Genomic DNA, 11,289 nt, shown 5'->3' on the forward strand with positions numbered 1-11,289 from the left:
CTTAATAAATATTGGAAGACATTTTCTCCCTAAGAACTGTATAAAGCACTGGGTTTGGATGCCATGACAAACCACACTTGAAGAATCCTTTTTCTATGTTCATTACAGCAAGGCATCTTCCCTCAAACCATCTTTCCCCAAAAGAAAGCATAAAAACATCAGGTAATGCAAAAGAGGGTGAATTGAGTAAATCGCCTCAAGCGCCCAACACTTGTGCCTGACTACATCCCGATAAAATCCAAGGTATTCGCTAAAACCTGAACCTCAGAATCATTTAAATGAGGCCTCTCTCTCCTCAACAGTCAGACAGCTGAAGAAACTGAAGCCAAGGAAACTCCACTAATAGTTAACAGTTTGGTTTAAAAGATACCCAGCACTGCACAGTCTTATAATTATCCTGGTGATGCTGGGGAAAAGTTGCTGGTAAAGAAGCTAACAACATAAATAAAAATAACACAAGCAGCCAGAGACAATTACAAAACTAGTTAAAATTTCTCAAAACACACCAATACTGAATTGGTTTCTCCTGTAACAGAATGAACACGGCATCAAAGAGATATTTTACCCTTAAATAGAACAACTTTATTCAACCAAATCAAAGATTATTCCAAAACTATTCCTTAGGATTGGCTTATAGAATCATTTTTGCTATTTTTCCTATTCAAAATCCCTTACATATTGCTTAGAAAAAAAAATCTTATCATTGACCTTTTAATTTAAAAAGCATTTTGTTGGAAAAACAGTGAGAAGGTGAGAATCTCATTTTTCTTAATTGTCCTTTTCTATTTCTGCAAGAAAACTAAATGGAATTGTGACAAGTTACACCAATACTTCGCTCAACTTCATAAAAATGAGACTCAAGAAGCGCGACTTCCAAGTAACCTAGACAATGGTGACGTTAGCAGACACATCATGAGCTGGGAGTGACTAACAATGCAGAGTTTTAAGACTGTGGTCTTCAGTCATGCTGCAATTCTACCCCTGCGTACTCGGCACTGCACTCTAAGCCTAGCAAAACCATTTAAAGTTCTCTTTATTTCAGTAAAGTTGAAATAATTTTACTTTGAAGATTTTGGTTCCGGGGCTAAAGGCTCAATCCCCCTGGCAGCAAGCGAACCAGCGTGCACCGTATGTATTATTACACAACTGGCTGAAGAGGATGAACGTGTCCTGTCCCTTGAGCGTGCTAGGAGCTTGTACCGAAGAACAGGCCACAATCCCAGGGCTGTATTTTGAAAGCATTATAATCTTTTACTTTATAGAAAAGTTACGTTTCCAGCCAAAAGTCTCTTCCAAGTTAACAGACGTGTTTGTGGATGACTTTCAAGATCCAAATAACCTAGTGGACGCAACAGAAAGAAAGTGGATGAGAATCGGGTACAACCATTAACAGTCATGCCAATGCCATTCCAACTCCGAACACTAGTGCACATCTGGAGATCCATTTTGCTCCCCCACACATCAGACCATATAGCTACATAAATGAAAGGAAAGCAGCCTGCCTATCACAACTAAAACCTGTTCCTAGAGACTATTCTCAAGGCTGATGCCATTCTATTACTTCGTGGGGTTTTTTCCTCCCCTAAAATGAAAAACATCCGCAAAGTTAAACTGAAACGCTGACCCAAATGATGTTTTGTCTAAGCAACCCACAACAAGGAACACTGTATCTAAGGCTGAATGACTCACACGCTGGCAGAGAAGGTTTTCATGCACTACGGGTGCCCACATTAGCAAAGAACTGTGAGGTCAACCAACGTCTCTTTGAAGATTGAAATAAACGAGTGAAATGAAAAGGAATTATGGAACGATACAGCGGGAGAGAAAGAGATCCGAAAAGAAATATATGTGCAAGGAAAATCCCAACATAAACGACTTCCTATAAACAAATGACAAGATGCTGCACAGCGTTACTTACACAATCATGCAGAACATCATGAAGACATTCCACAAGGCAATGAAGATTCGAAAATATCTGAGACTCAGCAAAAACTCTCTGATATTATCGCCTAAAAATCAAGAGAAGAAACCTTTGACGTAAAAAAAAAAAAAGCTAATACACTGACAAGTCACATTTTCAATGCTGCCTGAAAAACATAAGTAACTCTGACACAGAAAAAACCTAAAAAGGTCAGTGAACAAAGAACTGGAAGTCGAAGTTTTAGGTAAATGATCCATACTATGTTCGGTGCATTCCTACTAAGGGCATGTGGGAAAAGAAACAATAAATGATAAAAAGGGCTCACACTATTAAAGAGGGAAGGACAGCCCTCTGTTGTAGTTTCCAGCCTTCCTGCCGCTTTTAACCAGCAAGCAGAGACACAAAGGAGCAATGCAGGTGCATACACACTAAAACGGGAATCGGGTTGTAAGCAGAGCACTGCTTCTGTAGCGCAGGCACCCACATTCAAAAACGCAGAAAGAAACGCGCATTTTTGTGTTTCTTCTCAAATCGCCAATTTGGGATCAACAGTTAGGTTTGTCGTGCCTGCATGTAAACATCATGGAGCCAAATTTTAGGTTGCAATTTAGTAAACCAGTTATTCCAGCCACAGAGTAATCCACATCCACATTAAATGGGGTTAAACTTGTACTTTGGTGCCTTGAAAATGCTTTAACCAAGAATTTCCGTCAGAAAACGCCCATTCCTGTATGTATTTAGACAACTCTGAGCAGAAGCCGTCCGGGGGTAGCGGTGCAGCCCGGCAGCGCCCAGACCCCGCTCCGAGGCTCCCGGGTCCCCTCCGTTACCGGTCGTGGGCTCCCTCGACTCCTCGCCGAAGCCTTCCGTGTCTCTCTTCCTCCTGCGGGACAGCAAAGGGGGGATCCGTGTCAGGTAGGGTGAGCCCCCCCAAACCGGCACCTCCCTCCCTCCCTCCCTCCCTCCCCACCCGCTCACAGCCTGAAGTTGAGCACGGCGCCGGCGTTCATCAGCAGCGTCCTAAGGGAGAGACAGAGAGAGCGCGTCAGGCACGGCCGGGCCGGGCCGAACCGGGCCGCTCCCGGCACCCCGGGCCCCGTCCCCGCTACCCGCAGAGCAGCAGGTCCCCGATCATGGCGGCGGCTCCGGCGGCGGAAGCGGAAAGGGCGGGCACTGCTCGGAGCGGTCCGGCGCCTGCGCTCCCCGGGAGCACCGGGGGGGTGGCACGGGCGGGGGGGAAGCTGCGCGTCTGGACACCGTCCCGCAGCGGCAGCGGGAGAGGGAACCGCCCCACGGGCCTGGCTGCGCCGGTCACGCCTCCCGCCGCCGCCACAGCCCCGTTAGACGCGAGGCCGCGCCCCGGGACGTCCCTCCGGAGGCGGGCCCGGGGGCGGGCCGGGCCGGGGCGAGCGGCGGAGTGAGGGCGGCCGGCGCGGCCCGCTGCCGCGGCGCCATGGAGGTGGCGGGGGCCCTGCAGCTCGGGGAGCTGGCGGCCGCCTTCGCCGCCCTGCCCGTCTTCCCGCTCTTCGACACGGCCTACTTCATCGTCTCCGTCCTCTACCTCAAGTATGAGCCAGGTGAGTGCGGCCCCGCGCCCTTGGCCGCCCGGCCCGCCCTGCGCCTAGGTGAGGCGGGGGAGCCGGCGGCCGCCCCGGGAGTAGCCCCGTCAGTCAGGGCCGGGGGCGGGCCGGGCCGGGCGGGGTTGGGGTTAAACCGCTTTTTAAGGGCGGTGAATGCCATGGGGCGTGTTGGGGAGGAGCGGTAACGCGCGTGTCACGCTTTCTGAGGCATAAACTTGACATTTTTTTGTGCATGAAGAGGGAATCCTGCCTGCCTGTTCTGTACTTCTTCGGTTTCTGCTGTAAGCGGCCGCGGTGCCGTGTGCGTGGTAGGATTGAGGGCTCGGAGCCTTCCTGCACTGCTTTTTTCAGAGGTTCTGACACGTGTGTCTAAATATAAAGCAGAAAAAACCCAAGAACTAGTGACTCTGATTTTGAAAAATAATCTTGCATTTTATTTAAGATTGGATTCCAACCACATTGCAGTATTTAAGTTCAGTCACTTCCTTGCTGCTATCCCAGAACTTAGTGTTACATTTCTGTCCAGTTCCTTGGCTCTTCTGTTTTTGTAGCAATACTCTCCTCCTCTTTATATACAAAAAGGCTGTAAGTAAAACCTTGTTTTTTTCCCACCTTCTAGACCATGCTGTAATCTGTTCTCAGGCACCCTAACTGACCTCGCTTTGTTTGTTATCTTGTAAGGATCCATAGATCTGCATCTTAGCTTTCGCTTTCCACGCGGTTGCAGTCTGACTATGCCTTGGTCTTTTCCGAATGCCGTCTTCTCTATGTATTTTTGGTAGTGTGTGCGTTCTTCATGCTCCATTTTGAATGGTTTCAGTGTAACTGCCTGATGACTGAGGAGGAAAAAAAAAACCCCACACTTTGGCATGATTTTTAAATCCTTCAGTTGTGAGATCTTTGTGCTGTACAATCTACATACTGTTCTATTTAAACTCCATGTAAACAGAAGTGCTGGGTTTTTGAGGCCCGATCACTTACAGCTGTCTTCCAGCATTAAGTCCTGAACGGAACAGTTAACAGGCAACCCTTATGAAAACAGCTTTTAAAAATACATAAGCCCACTTGGACTGGATAAGGCTGGGGTGTACTTTTCACTAGATTCCTACACTGCTTCATCCCACAGCTCCTGTGCTGAAGATCAGTGTCAGGACAGTAATGTCCTGGGTCCTCCTTGGAGACAGCATGGCTTCATGGAGCCAAAGAACAACAAGTGTTACTAAATTTAAGCTTCAAGCTAAACTTCAGGTTCCTATAGAACCAGCTTCATATCATGGCTGTTGCAGCTGTCTCGCTTCCACTGTGTTCTCAGCTGGTTCAAATGCCTCTGAGGATGGAAGAGTATGAGCAGTCATGGTTTTAGCATATGCTGATTCACTTACTGCTATTTAAGGTAGGCCACTGTTAGTAATGTTGACATAACATTTTAGCATTCTCTCTTTTGACTGCCTGTTACTGGCTTACCGAACAGAGTTTGGTATCTGAAATGCTGCACAAGGGACTCTGGAGCAGTTTAAGGTGATGAAACAATCTTGCAGAATTGATGTTCTTGAGAGACTTCCTTGAAGAAGTAGAGAGGTGGATGAAAATGGCTAGAGGAATAAAAAAAAGGCAATAGCAGGTTGTGGGAGGAGACCATAATGTATTACCAAAGAGTAACACTGTTTTAATATCTAGTTGTATTTTCAAAGGCATTTCCAAACTGTACAGGAGCAGGGAAGAATCCTCAAATCATTTTCTTTCAAATAAAGATTAAGAATTACTGTTCTATTTTTACAGGTTATCTTATGAATGAAAGAGCTGAACAGATTGTTCATGAATTCTAGAGGGCACCTAGGTTGAAGCAATGGAGAGAATGGTACTAGTATGCATTTTATTTTTAGACTGTAAAAAGACATTGATTTCAAGGGAAAAATTGTTCTTTCTGATTGATTGCAGTAAGTAGCAGCAAATACAGGAGATAAACTCTTAGCCAATTCATAAACTTCTAATGACTCAGTTCATTTGAAACCTTACGGGGGGCCTGCGAGCTATGATGCCACTTATCATTTCTTGACAATATCTGGTACTCGTTCAGGCTTTGCGGAATACACATTTTTGTATTTTGTTTTACAAGCATTTTTCTTTGACTTATTTTGTTGGAGAACATGCACCACAAGCCTCTTTCTTAGAGGGTCTTGAAGTTTCTGCTTATTTGATGAATCCGTCTTCTCATTTAGAATTTGCTTCACAGGAGCCGTGGAGATGTCTCGTAAGAGCCCTTTTGCCTCCTGGCTTTGTGCTATGCTCCACTGCTTTGGAAGTTACATACTTGCTGATCTGTTACTTGGAGAACCACCTATTGCTTACTTCAGTAACAACTCCAGTGTCATCCTGGCCACAGCAGTCTGGTGAGTCTTTTGCACTTGACCTTATTTATTAAGTGTGAGACGCCGCTGGCTGCATACAAAACCAGCCAGTGTGAAGGGAGGTGTTCTGTTTGTGTGACACACGTGTGTTATCTTGCTTGGATTAACTGGGGAGAGAAGAGGTGGGGTGAGGTAGTCTTTGAGTCTTTTGTATTCCTAGATCTAGTTTCCAGTTTCTCTGACCAGTTGTCTAGTGCTTTGATTATATGGGTTGGGTCCAGTCCAGTGGCTGGGCATTTCTATTCATAGCTGCCGTGGCTGAACTGGGGCCAAACCACAAAAGCAGCATGCACTGCATCGATACCACATATAGTAGAGGAGTGGCGCACGCTGAAGATTTGGGGGCATTTTCTTCATTGTGGTAGTGAGATGTGCACAAATTAACCACAGTTACTCCAAGTTTAATTTCCTCGGTGCGTATGGGTTGTATGTGCTTTTGCATGACAGAACCAGCATTTCCTTCTCCCTGACATAAATCAGGCTAACACCATGGTACTCTTAATCCTCTCGATACATCCCAGCTCAGGACAAACAAATGGGTCTTTGAACTGTTTGTGGTTTTGTTCCAGGTATTTGATATTCTTCTGTCCCATGAACCTCTTCTACAAGTGCGTTAGCTTCCTGCCTGTGAAGCTTATCTTTGTGGCGATGAAGGAGGTGGTCAGAGTTCGCAAAATTGCAGCTGGGGTCCACCATGCTCATCACCGTTACCACCACGGGTGGTTCATTATGATGGCTACTGGATGGGTCAAAGGTGAAACATGAGATAGTCTTAATGCAGCAGGGAGGCACCCAGCCCTGTGGGGAGGGACGGGAGAAGCTGGGAGTGAAGCTTAAGGTGCCCACGTCACTGAGTGCTGACCAGCAGGCTGGTTAGTGGATGTGCTCAGCTGGCTTCAATCCATCAAGTTCCCTAGAACACAGGTATTTATTCATACTTGCAGAATGGTTGTCAGTCGAATCATCATCTAACTTTAATGGAGGCGTGAAGAACTGGAGTCACTATCAAATATGGGATGTAGAATTCAGGGATTCTGTATTTTCTCCTGTGTTCTACTGTCTCTGGTCTCACCTGTATCTTTTCAGGGGGGTTCTATCAGTGTTGAAACAGCCCAGTCAGTTTTCCTTTAGCTTTTGTTTGGAGCAAGCATTTGAGCATCAGTAAATAAGCAGAGGCAAATGCCCTTTCCATCAGGAAACACTTCCTAGAAAGTCTAGAAAGCATTTGCTCTGCTCTGTTGTTTTAGGCTAACTTCTTTTAAATTTGGGAAGAATGTCATGAGCCTTTTGCTCCCCTTAGGTTACCCTTATTCCTTGGGGATCTAGAAAAGAGAGCAGAGCTCTCTTCTGCTGGGGCAGTTCTAGCTGTTCACTTTTACCGTTTCACAGGTTCTGGTGTTGCCTTGATGTCGAACTTTGAGCAACTGCTGCGTGGCGTCTGGAAGCCAGAAACAAATGAAATTCTTCATATGTCCTTGTAAGTAGATAGCCTGTAAATTCTCTGTCAGACCAAAAATGGAATTTAAAGAACCATTTGGGACTGGATGAAAACCTCCTAGAAAACTTCTTTATTTCTCTTCTAGCCCTACAAAGGCTAGTCTGTATGGCACAATCCTCTTCACTCTGCAACAAACTCACTGGCTCCCTATCTCTGAAGCCAACCTCATCTTCTTTTTCACCATGTTCATGATAGTTTGCAAGGTAAGTTTACAGCAGGTTTGCTGCTGACAAATCTACAGAACCAGAGAAAGGGTACAGACTTAAACTGGGGGTGTTCACCTTCCTAAGCCAGTATTGAAGGCATTGGCCATACATACCAGGGGAGATCTGCTCAGGAAATTATAGGCTAAATTCTCCATCATATAGGCAGTATGGTAGAAGATCCCTCTGATACAGCCTTGAGTCATGTAGCAATAGGGACTTCTATCTAGGGTAAGTGGAATGCTCCTTACTAGTTAGTATTTCATAGCTGGTGTATGTGATCTTTAAGTATTTGCTGTTGCACGGCAGGTCTTCATGACAGCAACTCACTCTCACGCCTCACCTTTTGCTCCAGTGGAAAGCTTCATCTGCCCAGTTTTCTTTGGCTCTATTTCCAGTGGAGACACTAATCATCAGCATGGGGCCTCCCATGAGGTTTCCCATGCGCCGCCTCCTCCTGCAAAGTCAAAAGAGGAGCTAAATGAAGGCACAAGGAAACGGAAAGCAAAAAAAGCTGAATAAAAAAGCAAGCACACAGTAAATAGGCCAAGAAAATTCTTCCAGAGCTGAGTCTCAAAGCCACCTGTGACCTCCTTTATCCTCCAGTCCTTTTCTCTCAGACTCCACAGGAGAGGTGGAAGCCAAGACACTGCCAGGCAGGTCCCTGAATTTCATTTGTGCTCTCTGTGCTGCTGCTTGCTTCTTGGTCTCTGTCTCTCTATTCTGATCATATTTTCAGGGATTTGTAGATTTGTGCCAGGATGATAAGTGGGTGCCAGTTCCCAAGCTGTCAGCAATTATGATGCAGCATTTTCAACTGATGTAAAATCTTTCACTGTGTTTATTTATGAATGGTTTGTGCTCCTGCAACTCCTAAGTTCCTTTGAGTTTTTATTGACCTTTTTGATGTCTACGAAAACGGCAAACTGTTTAGACACAATCAATGTGGAAATTGGATTTCATACTCCAGGAAATTAAATGGTCTCATATGAGCCTGATCTAATTTTTCCTAGCTCCCACATCTGCCAGATCTCCAATTAATGTGACACTTTATATGCAATAAGGACATCGACCCTGGTGTCCTAGCCAAACCCCATTTCTCTCACCTAAGTTCCCTCTGATTCTTAATGGATACAACATTGTCACTTCCTTAACTAAGTCTGTGTTTGCAAGAGCTTTGAAGCTGTGAAATGCTCCGAGTGCTATGTATTGGTACTGTGATTATTCTAAACTGTTGTGTAGCGTTGCTGCACGTTGTTAATAATAGTGTGTCCCACCTCAAACCTGATCATATTTAACTAGGGAAGAAGCATGGTTCTGGTTTGTTTGTAACCCTGTGGGATACAAGAAGGGTGTGTGAGTGTAAATAAGTATTTATTACTATTTATTTATAATTGCCAGGGCAACTAATTCATGGACCTGAAACTGGCTTTTTAAAAATGTTTCATCTTTATATAGAGAATTGGACACTTCTAAGTATGGTCCTAAGCCCACAGCTACATGCTGGTTTGTGCCTGAAGCAGTGATTTTGGTGTGCTAAAGGACAGCCTGAACACTCTCATGGGATGCAGGAAGGAACATTTCCTCTATTCTTAAATTAAGGTATAAAGGCTGAAGAAGTGGATTTCACACCAGCTGATTAAAACTACTTTAAAGGACTGATAAAAGCACACCAGGTGAAGATAGTGATTGTCCTTCATAGGTCCCTTTCAGCCAAACTACTGGTCTCTGAAAGCAGCTTGTGCCCAATGAGTGAAGAAGAATATGAAATGCCTTGCATGGCTCAGGGAGGAGTCTGTCAGTTTGTTCATGTTCTGCTTAGTGAATACTAGCTTTTAGACTACTTTTAAGCTGTTCTTATAACTGATTTTGTTCTTAAAAGTGTCATCTTAAGCATTGCACCCAAAAGACCAGAACTTGTTCTGAGGTTTTTTGGTCACCAAGGGCTGGGATCACTGTGGTGAAGATGGCATGCATGGGGATGCGGCGCTGGGCTTTCAGTTAAGCAGCATGTTACTGTCCCTAGCAATAAGGGTTGCGGCTGTCATCTTGCAACTGTGAATATAAATAGGAGGATTTAAGAAAAGCGTTTTAATTTTTTTTGTGTCCCTGTTCAAAATTGAAATTCACAGTTAATAATAATAAAAAAATATTTAAAAATTTCTTGTATACAACCAGATGAAAGCCAGTTCAAAAGGTCAAAAGATTTGTGGGCTTGGGTTTTGACAGTGCCTTAACTTTGTGAGTTTTCCTCCCCTTCAGTAGAAAACAGGAATTCTACCTGACAGCTCAACTGTCTGGTTTTGCAGATACTGGTCTATTGAAACCTGATGTATCACTAGCATGCACAATACTATAAATGTTTTATGAGATGTCTGATTCAAGGGGAATTTTGTTTTATAAAAGCCATCAACAAATAAAAATTGTGAAGTGACTCTGTCCACTGGCCCTTGAGGAAATATGTGTGTTTCTTTTACTTTCGCCAGTCTCAGAAGCCACATACTCCCTGATCTACTTAAAGTCTCCTTGACCTGATGACAAAATGATTCTAACTGAAGAGAGAGATCAAGCTTTGCTGTGTCCTACAAGTATGCCTGAGCATGTTATAAATGGAAATAACACGGTAAAAGGCCCATTGCTTTTGCTGTATTTGTAGTGTTGTCGTCCAAGCAGACTTTCTGAGATTTCAGGGAGGGACATAAGGAAACTAACTTCCCGTGGTGTTTATACCAGTTGACTGGCTTTCCTTTTGTCACTATAAGAGGAAGGAGGATATTCACCTGGGACAGGTAAATATACGCACTCACATACAACCACACACTCCCTCCCCAGCATATTTATATGGAGTTTCAGTATTTCTATATAAAACAGGCAAAAATCAAAATGCTTTGAACGAGTGTGAATATTTACTTAGCATGGTACTGTTAGCTGCTGCTCTGCTTTCTAAGTGCCAGAGTCCTTGCTCTTCCAAGTCTTTTGGACTGAGTCAAATCATAGCTGCTAACCAAGAACAGCTGGGAGAAGTATTCCAAGAGATGTTAAAATTAAAGCTCTGTACACCTTCAAAGTACCTTATCTGGAATGGGATTAGTATTGAGAAGACAACTGCCATACAGAAGAGTCACCAGTTTCATTTAGTGAAGCCTTTCATAGTGAGAGATTTGGAACCTTTCTTGAATTTCCATGGCTCAGCACTGGTAGTCTTTGGTGCAATTCCAGAGAGGCGTCCTTCATCACAAGAAGCAAAGATGGATCTTTCAAAAAGCAGCATATTTTAACCATTCCTGCAGGGCTGCTTCTACACTCCTGGGAAGCCCTAATTTACTTGTACATATGCTTCCTCCTTAAGACTGTGCTCCAACCAGAATGAAAATGGTAGCTGGGCATTTCCTGGAGGGATGGAGTAACTTGCTTCCATGGCACAGAGATGGGAGTGATGAGGAAAACACGATGCAGTCGATCTACCTGGCTCACTAAATGAGGACCTGCAAAGGGCTATTTATTTTCTGAAGGGTTTCACTTGTCTCCCCCCAGATCTAATTCTTTTAAAATGTTTATTAATACTCCTGAATTTATCAGAGCAGTTGAGAATATAAGTTGCATTGGAGTGTGGGATTTAAAGTCTCTGTATGACCCAACCAATGGAAAAGAGGGTCAGTGCAAGCCTTACGCATATTAA

At 44.4% G+C, this 11,289-nt stretch overlaps 2 protein-coding genes across 6 annotated transcripts; one reads left to right on the top strand and one right to left on the bottom strand.

Moving 5' to 3' along the window:
- Positions 1-557: 557 nt before the first annotated feature.
- On the bottom strand, positions 558-3,829 carry SMIM7 (small integral membrane protein 7). 3 transcript variants are annotated; one of them, XR_012778752.1, is made up of 6 exons: positions 3,483-3,661; positions 2,900-2,941; positions 2,752-2,804; positions 2,247-2,488; positions 1,919-2,009; positions 558-1,339 (listed from the first exon to the last, which is right to left on the bottom strand). XR_012778752.1 is itself a non-coding variant. In XM_075524433.1 (5 exons), exons 1-5 carry the CDS (start codon positions 3,659-3,661, stop codon positions 1,324-1,326), a joined length of 381 nt encoding a protein of 126 aa, XP_075380548.1. In that variant the 5' UTR covers positions 3,662-3,829; the 3' UTR covers positions 558-1,323. The 3 variants fall into 3 exon arrangements, 2 of the variants coding, with proteins under 2 accessions (XP_075380548.1, XP_075380549.1); XM_075524433.1 differs by lacking the exon at positions 2,247-2,488 and having other exon boundaries at positions 3,483-3,829; XM_075524434.1 differs by lacking the exons at positions 2,247-2,488; positions 3,483-3,661 and adding an exon at positions 3,031-3,192.
- On the top strand, positions 3,213-10,059 carry TMEM38A (transmembrane protein 38A). Of its 3 annotated transcripts, XM_075524431.1 has the most exons (7): positions 3,361-3,498; positions 5,281-5,359; positions 5,735-5,891; positions 6,479-6,663; positions 7,299-7,386; positions 7,493-7,610; positions 7,920-10,059. In XM_075524431.1, exons 3-7 carry the CDS (start codon positions 5,746-5,748, stop codon positions 8,130-8,132), a joined length of 750 nt encoding a protein of 249 aa, XP_075380546.1. In that variant the 5' UTR covers positions 3,361-3,498; positions 5,281-5,359; positions 5,735-5,745; the 3' UTR covers positions 8,133-10,059. The 3 variants fall into 3 exon arrangements, with proteins under 3 accessions (XP_075380545.1, XP_075380546.1, XP_075380547.1); XM_075524430.1 differs by lacking the exon at positions 5,281-5,359 and having other exon boundaries at positions 3,213-3,498; XM_075524432.1 differs by lacking the exon at positions 3,361-3,498 and having other exon boundaries at positions 3,841-5,359.
- Positions 10,060-11,289: the final 1,230 nt, after the last annotated feature.

Source organism: Mycteria americana, chromosome 24 (genome assembly GCF_035582795.1).
Source record: "Mycteria americana isolate JAX WOST 10 ecotype Jacksonville Zoo and Gardens chromosome 24, USCA_MyAme_1.0, whole genome shotgun sequence".
Classification (NCBI taxonomy): domain Eukaryota; kingdom Metazoa; phylum Chordata; class Aves; order Ciconiiformes; family Ciconiidae; genus Mycteria; species Mycteria americana.

Bases quoted from the DNA above. Each gene is read 5' to 3' on its own strand.
- TMEM38A (XM_075524430.1), top strand. From the start codon at position 3,375: ATGGAGGTGGCGGGGGCCCTGCAGCTCGGGGAGCTGGCGGCCGCCTTC. The intron at 3,499-5,734 runs GTGAGTGCGGCC...TTTGCTTCACAG, and splicing joins CTACCTCAAGTATGAGCCAG to GAGCCGTGGAGATGTCTCGT. The intron at 5,892-6,478 runs GTGAGTCTTTTG...GTTTTGTTCCAG, and splicing joins ATCCTGGCCACAGCAGTCTG to GTATTTGATATTCTTCTGTC.
- SMIM7 (XM_075524433.1), bottom strand. From the start codon at position 3,661: ATGGCATTCACCGCCCTTAAAAAGCGGTTTAACCCCAACCCCGCCCGG. The intron at 2,942-3,482 runs GTAGAGGACGGA...TCTCTCCCTTAG, and splicing joins TCACCTGGCTCATACTTGAG to GACGCTGCTGATGAACGCCG. The intron at 2,805-2,899 runs GTGAGCGGGTGG...GCTGTCCCGCAG, and splicing joins GCCGTGCTCAACTTCAGGCT to GAGGAAGAGAGACACGGAAG.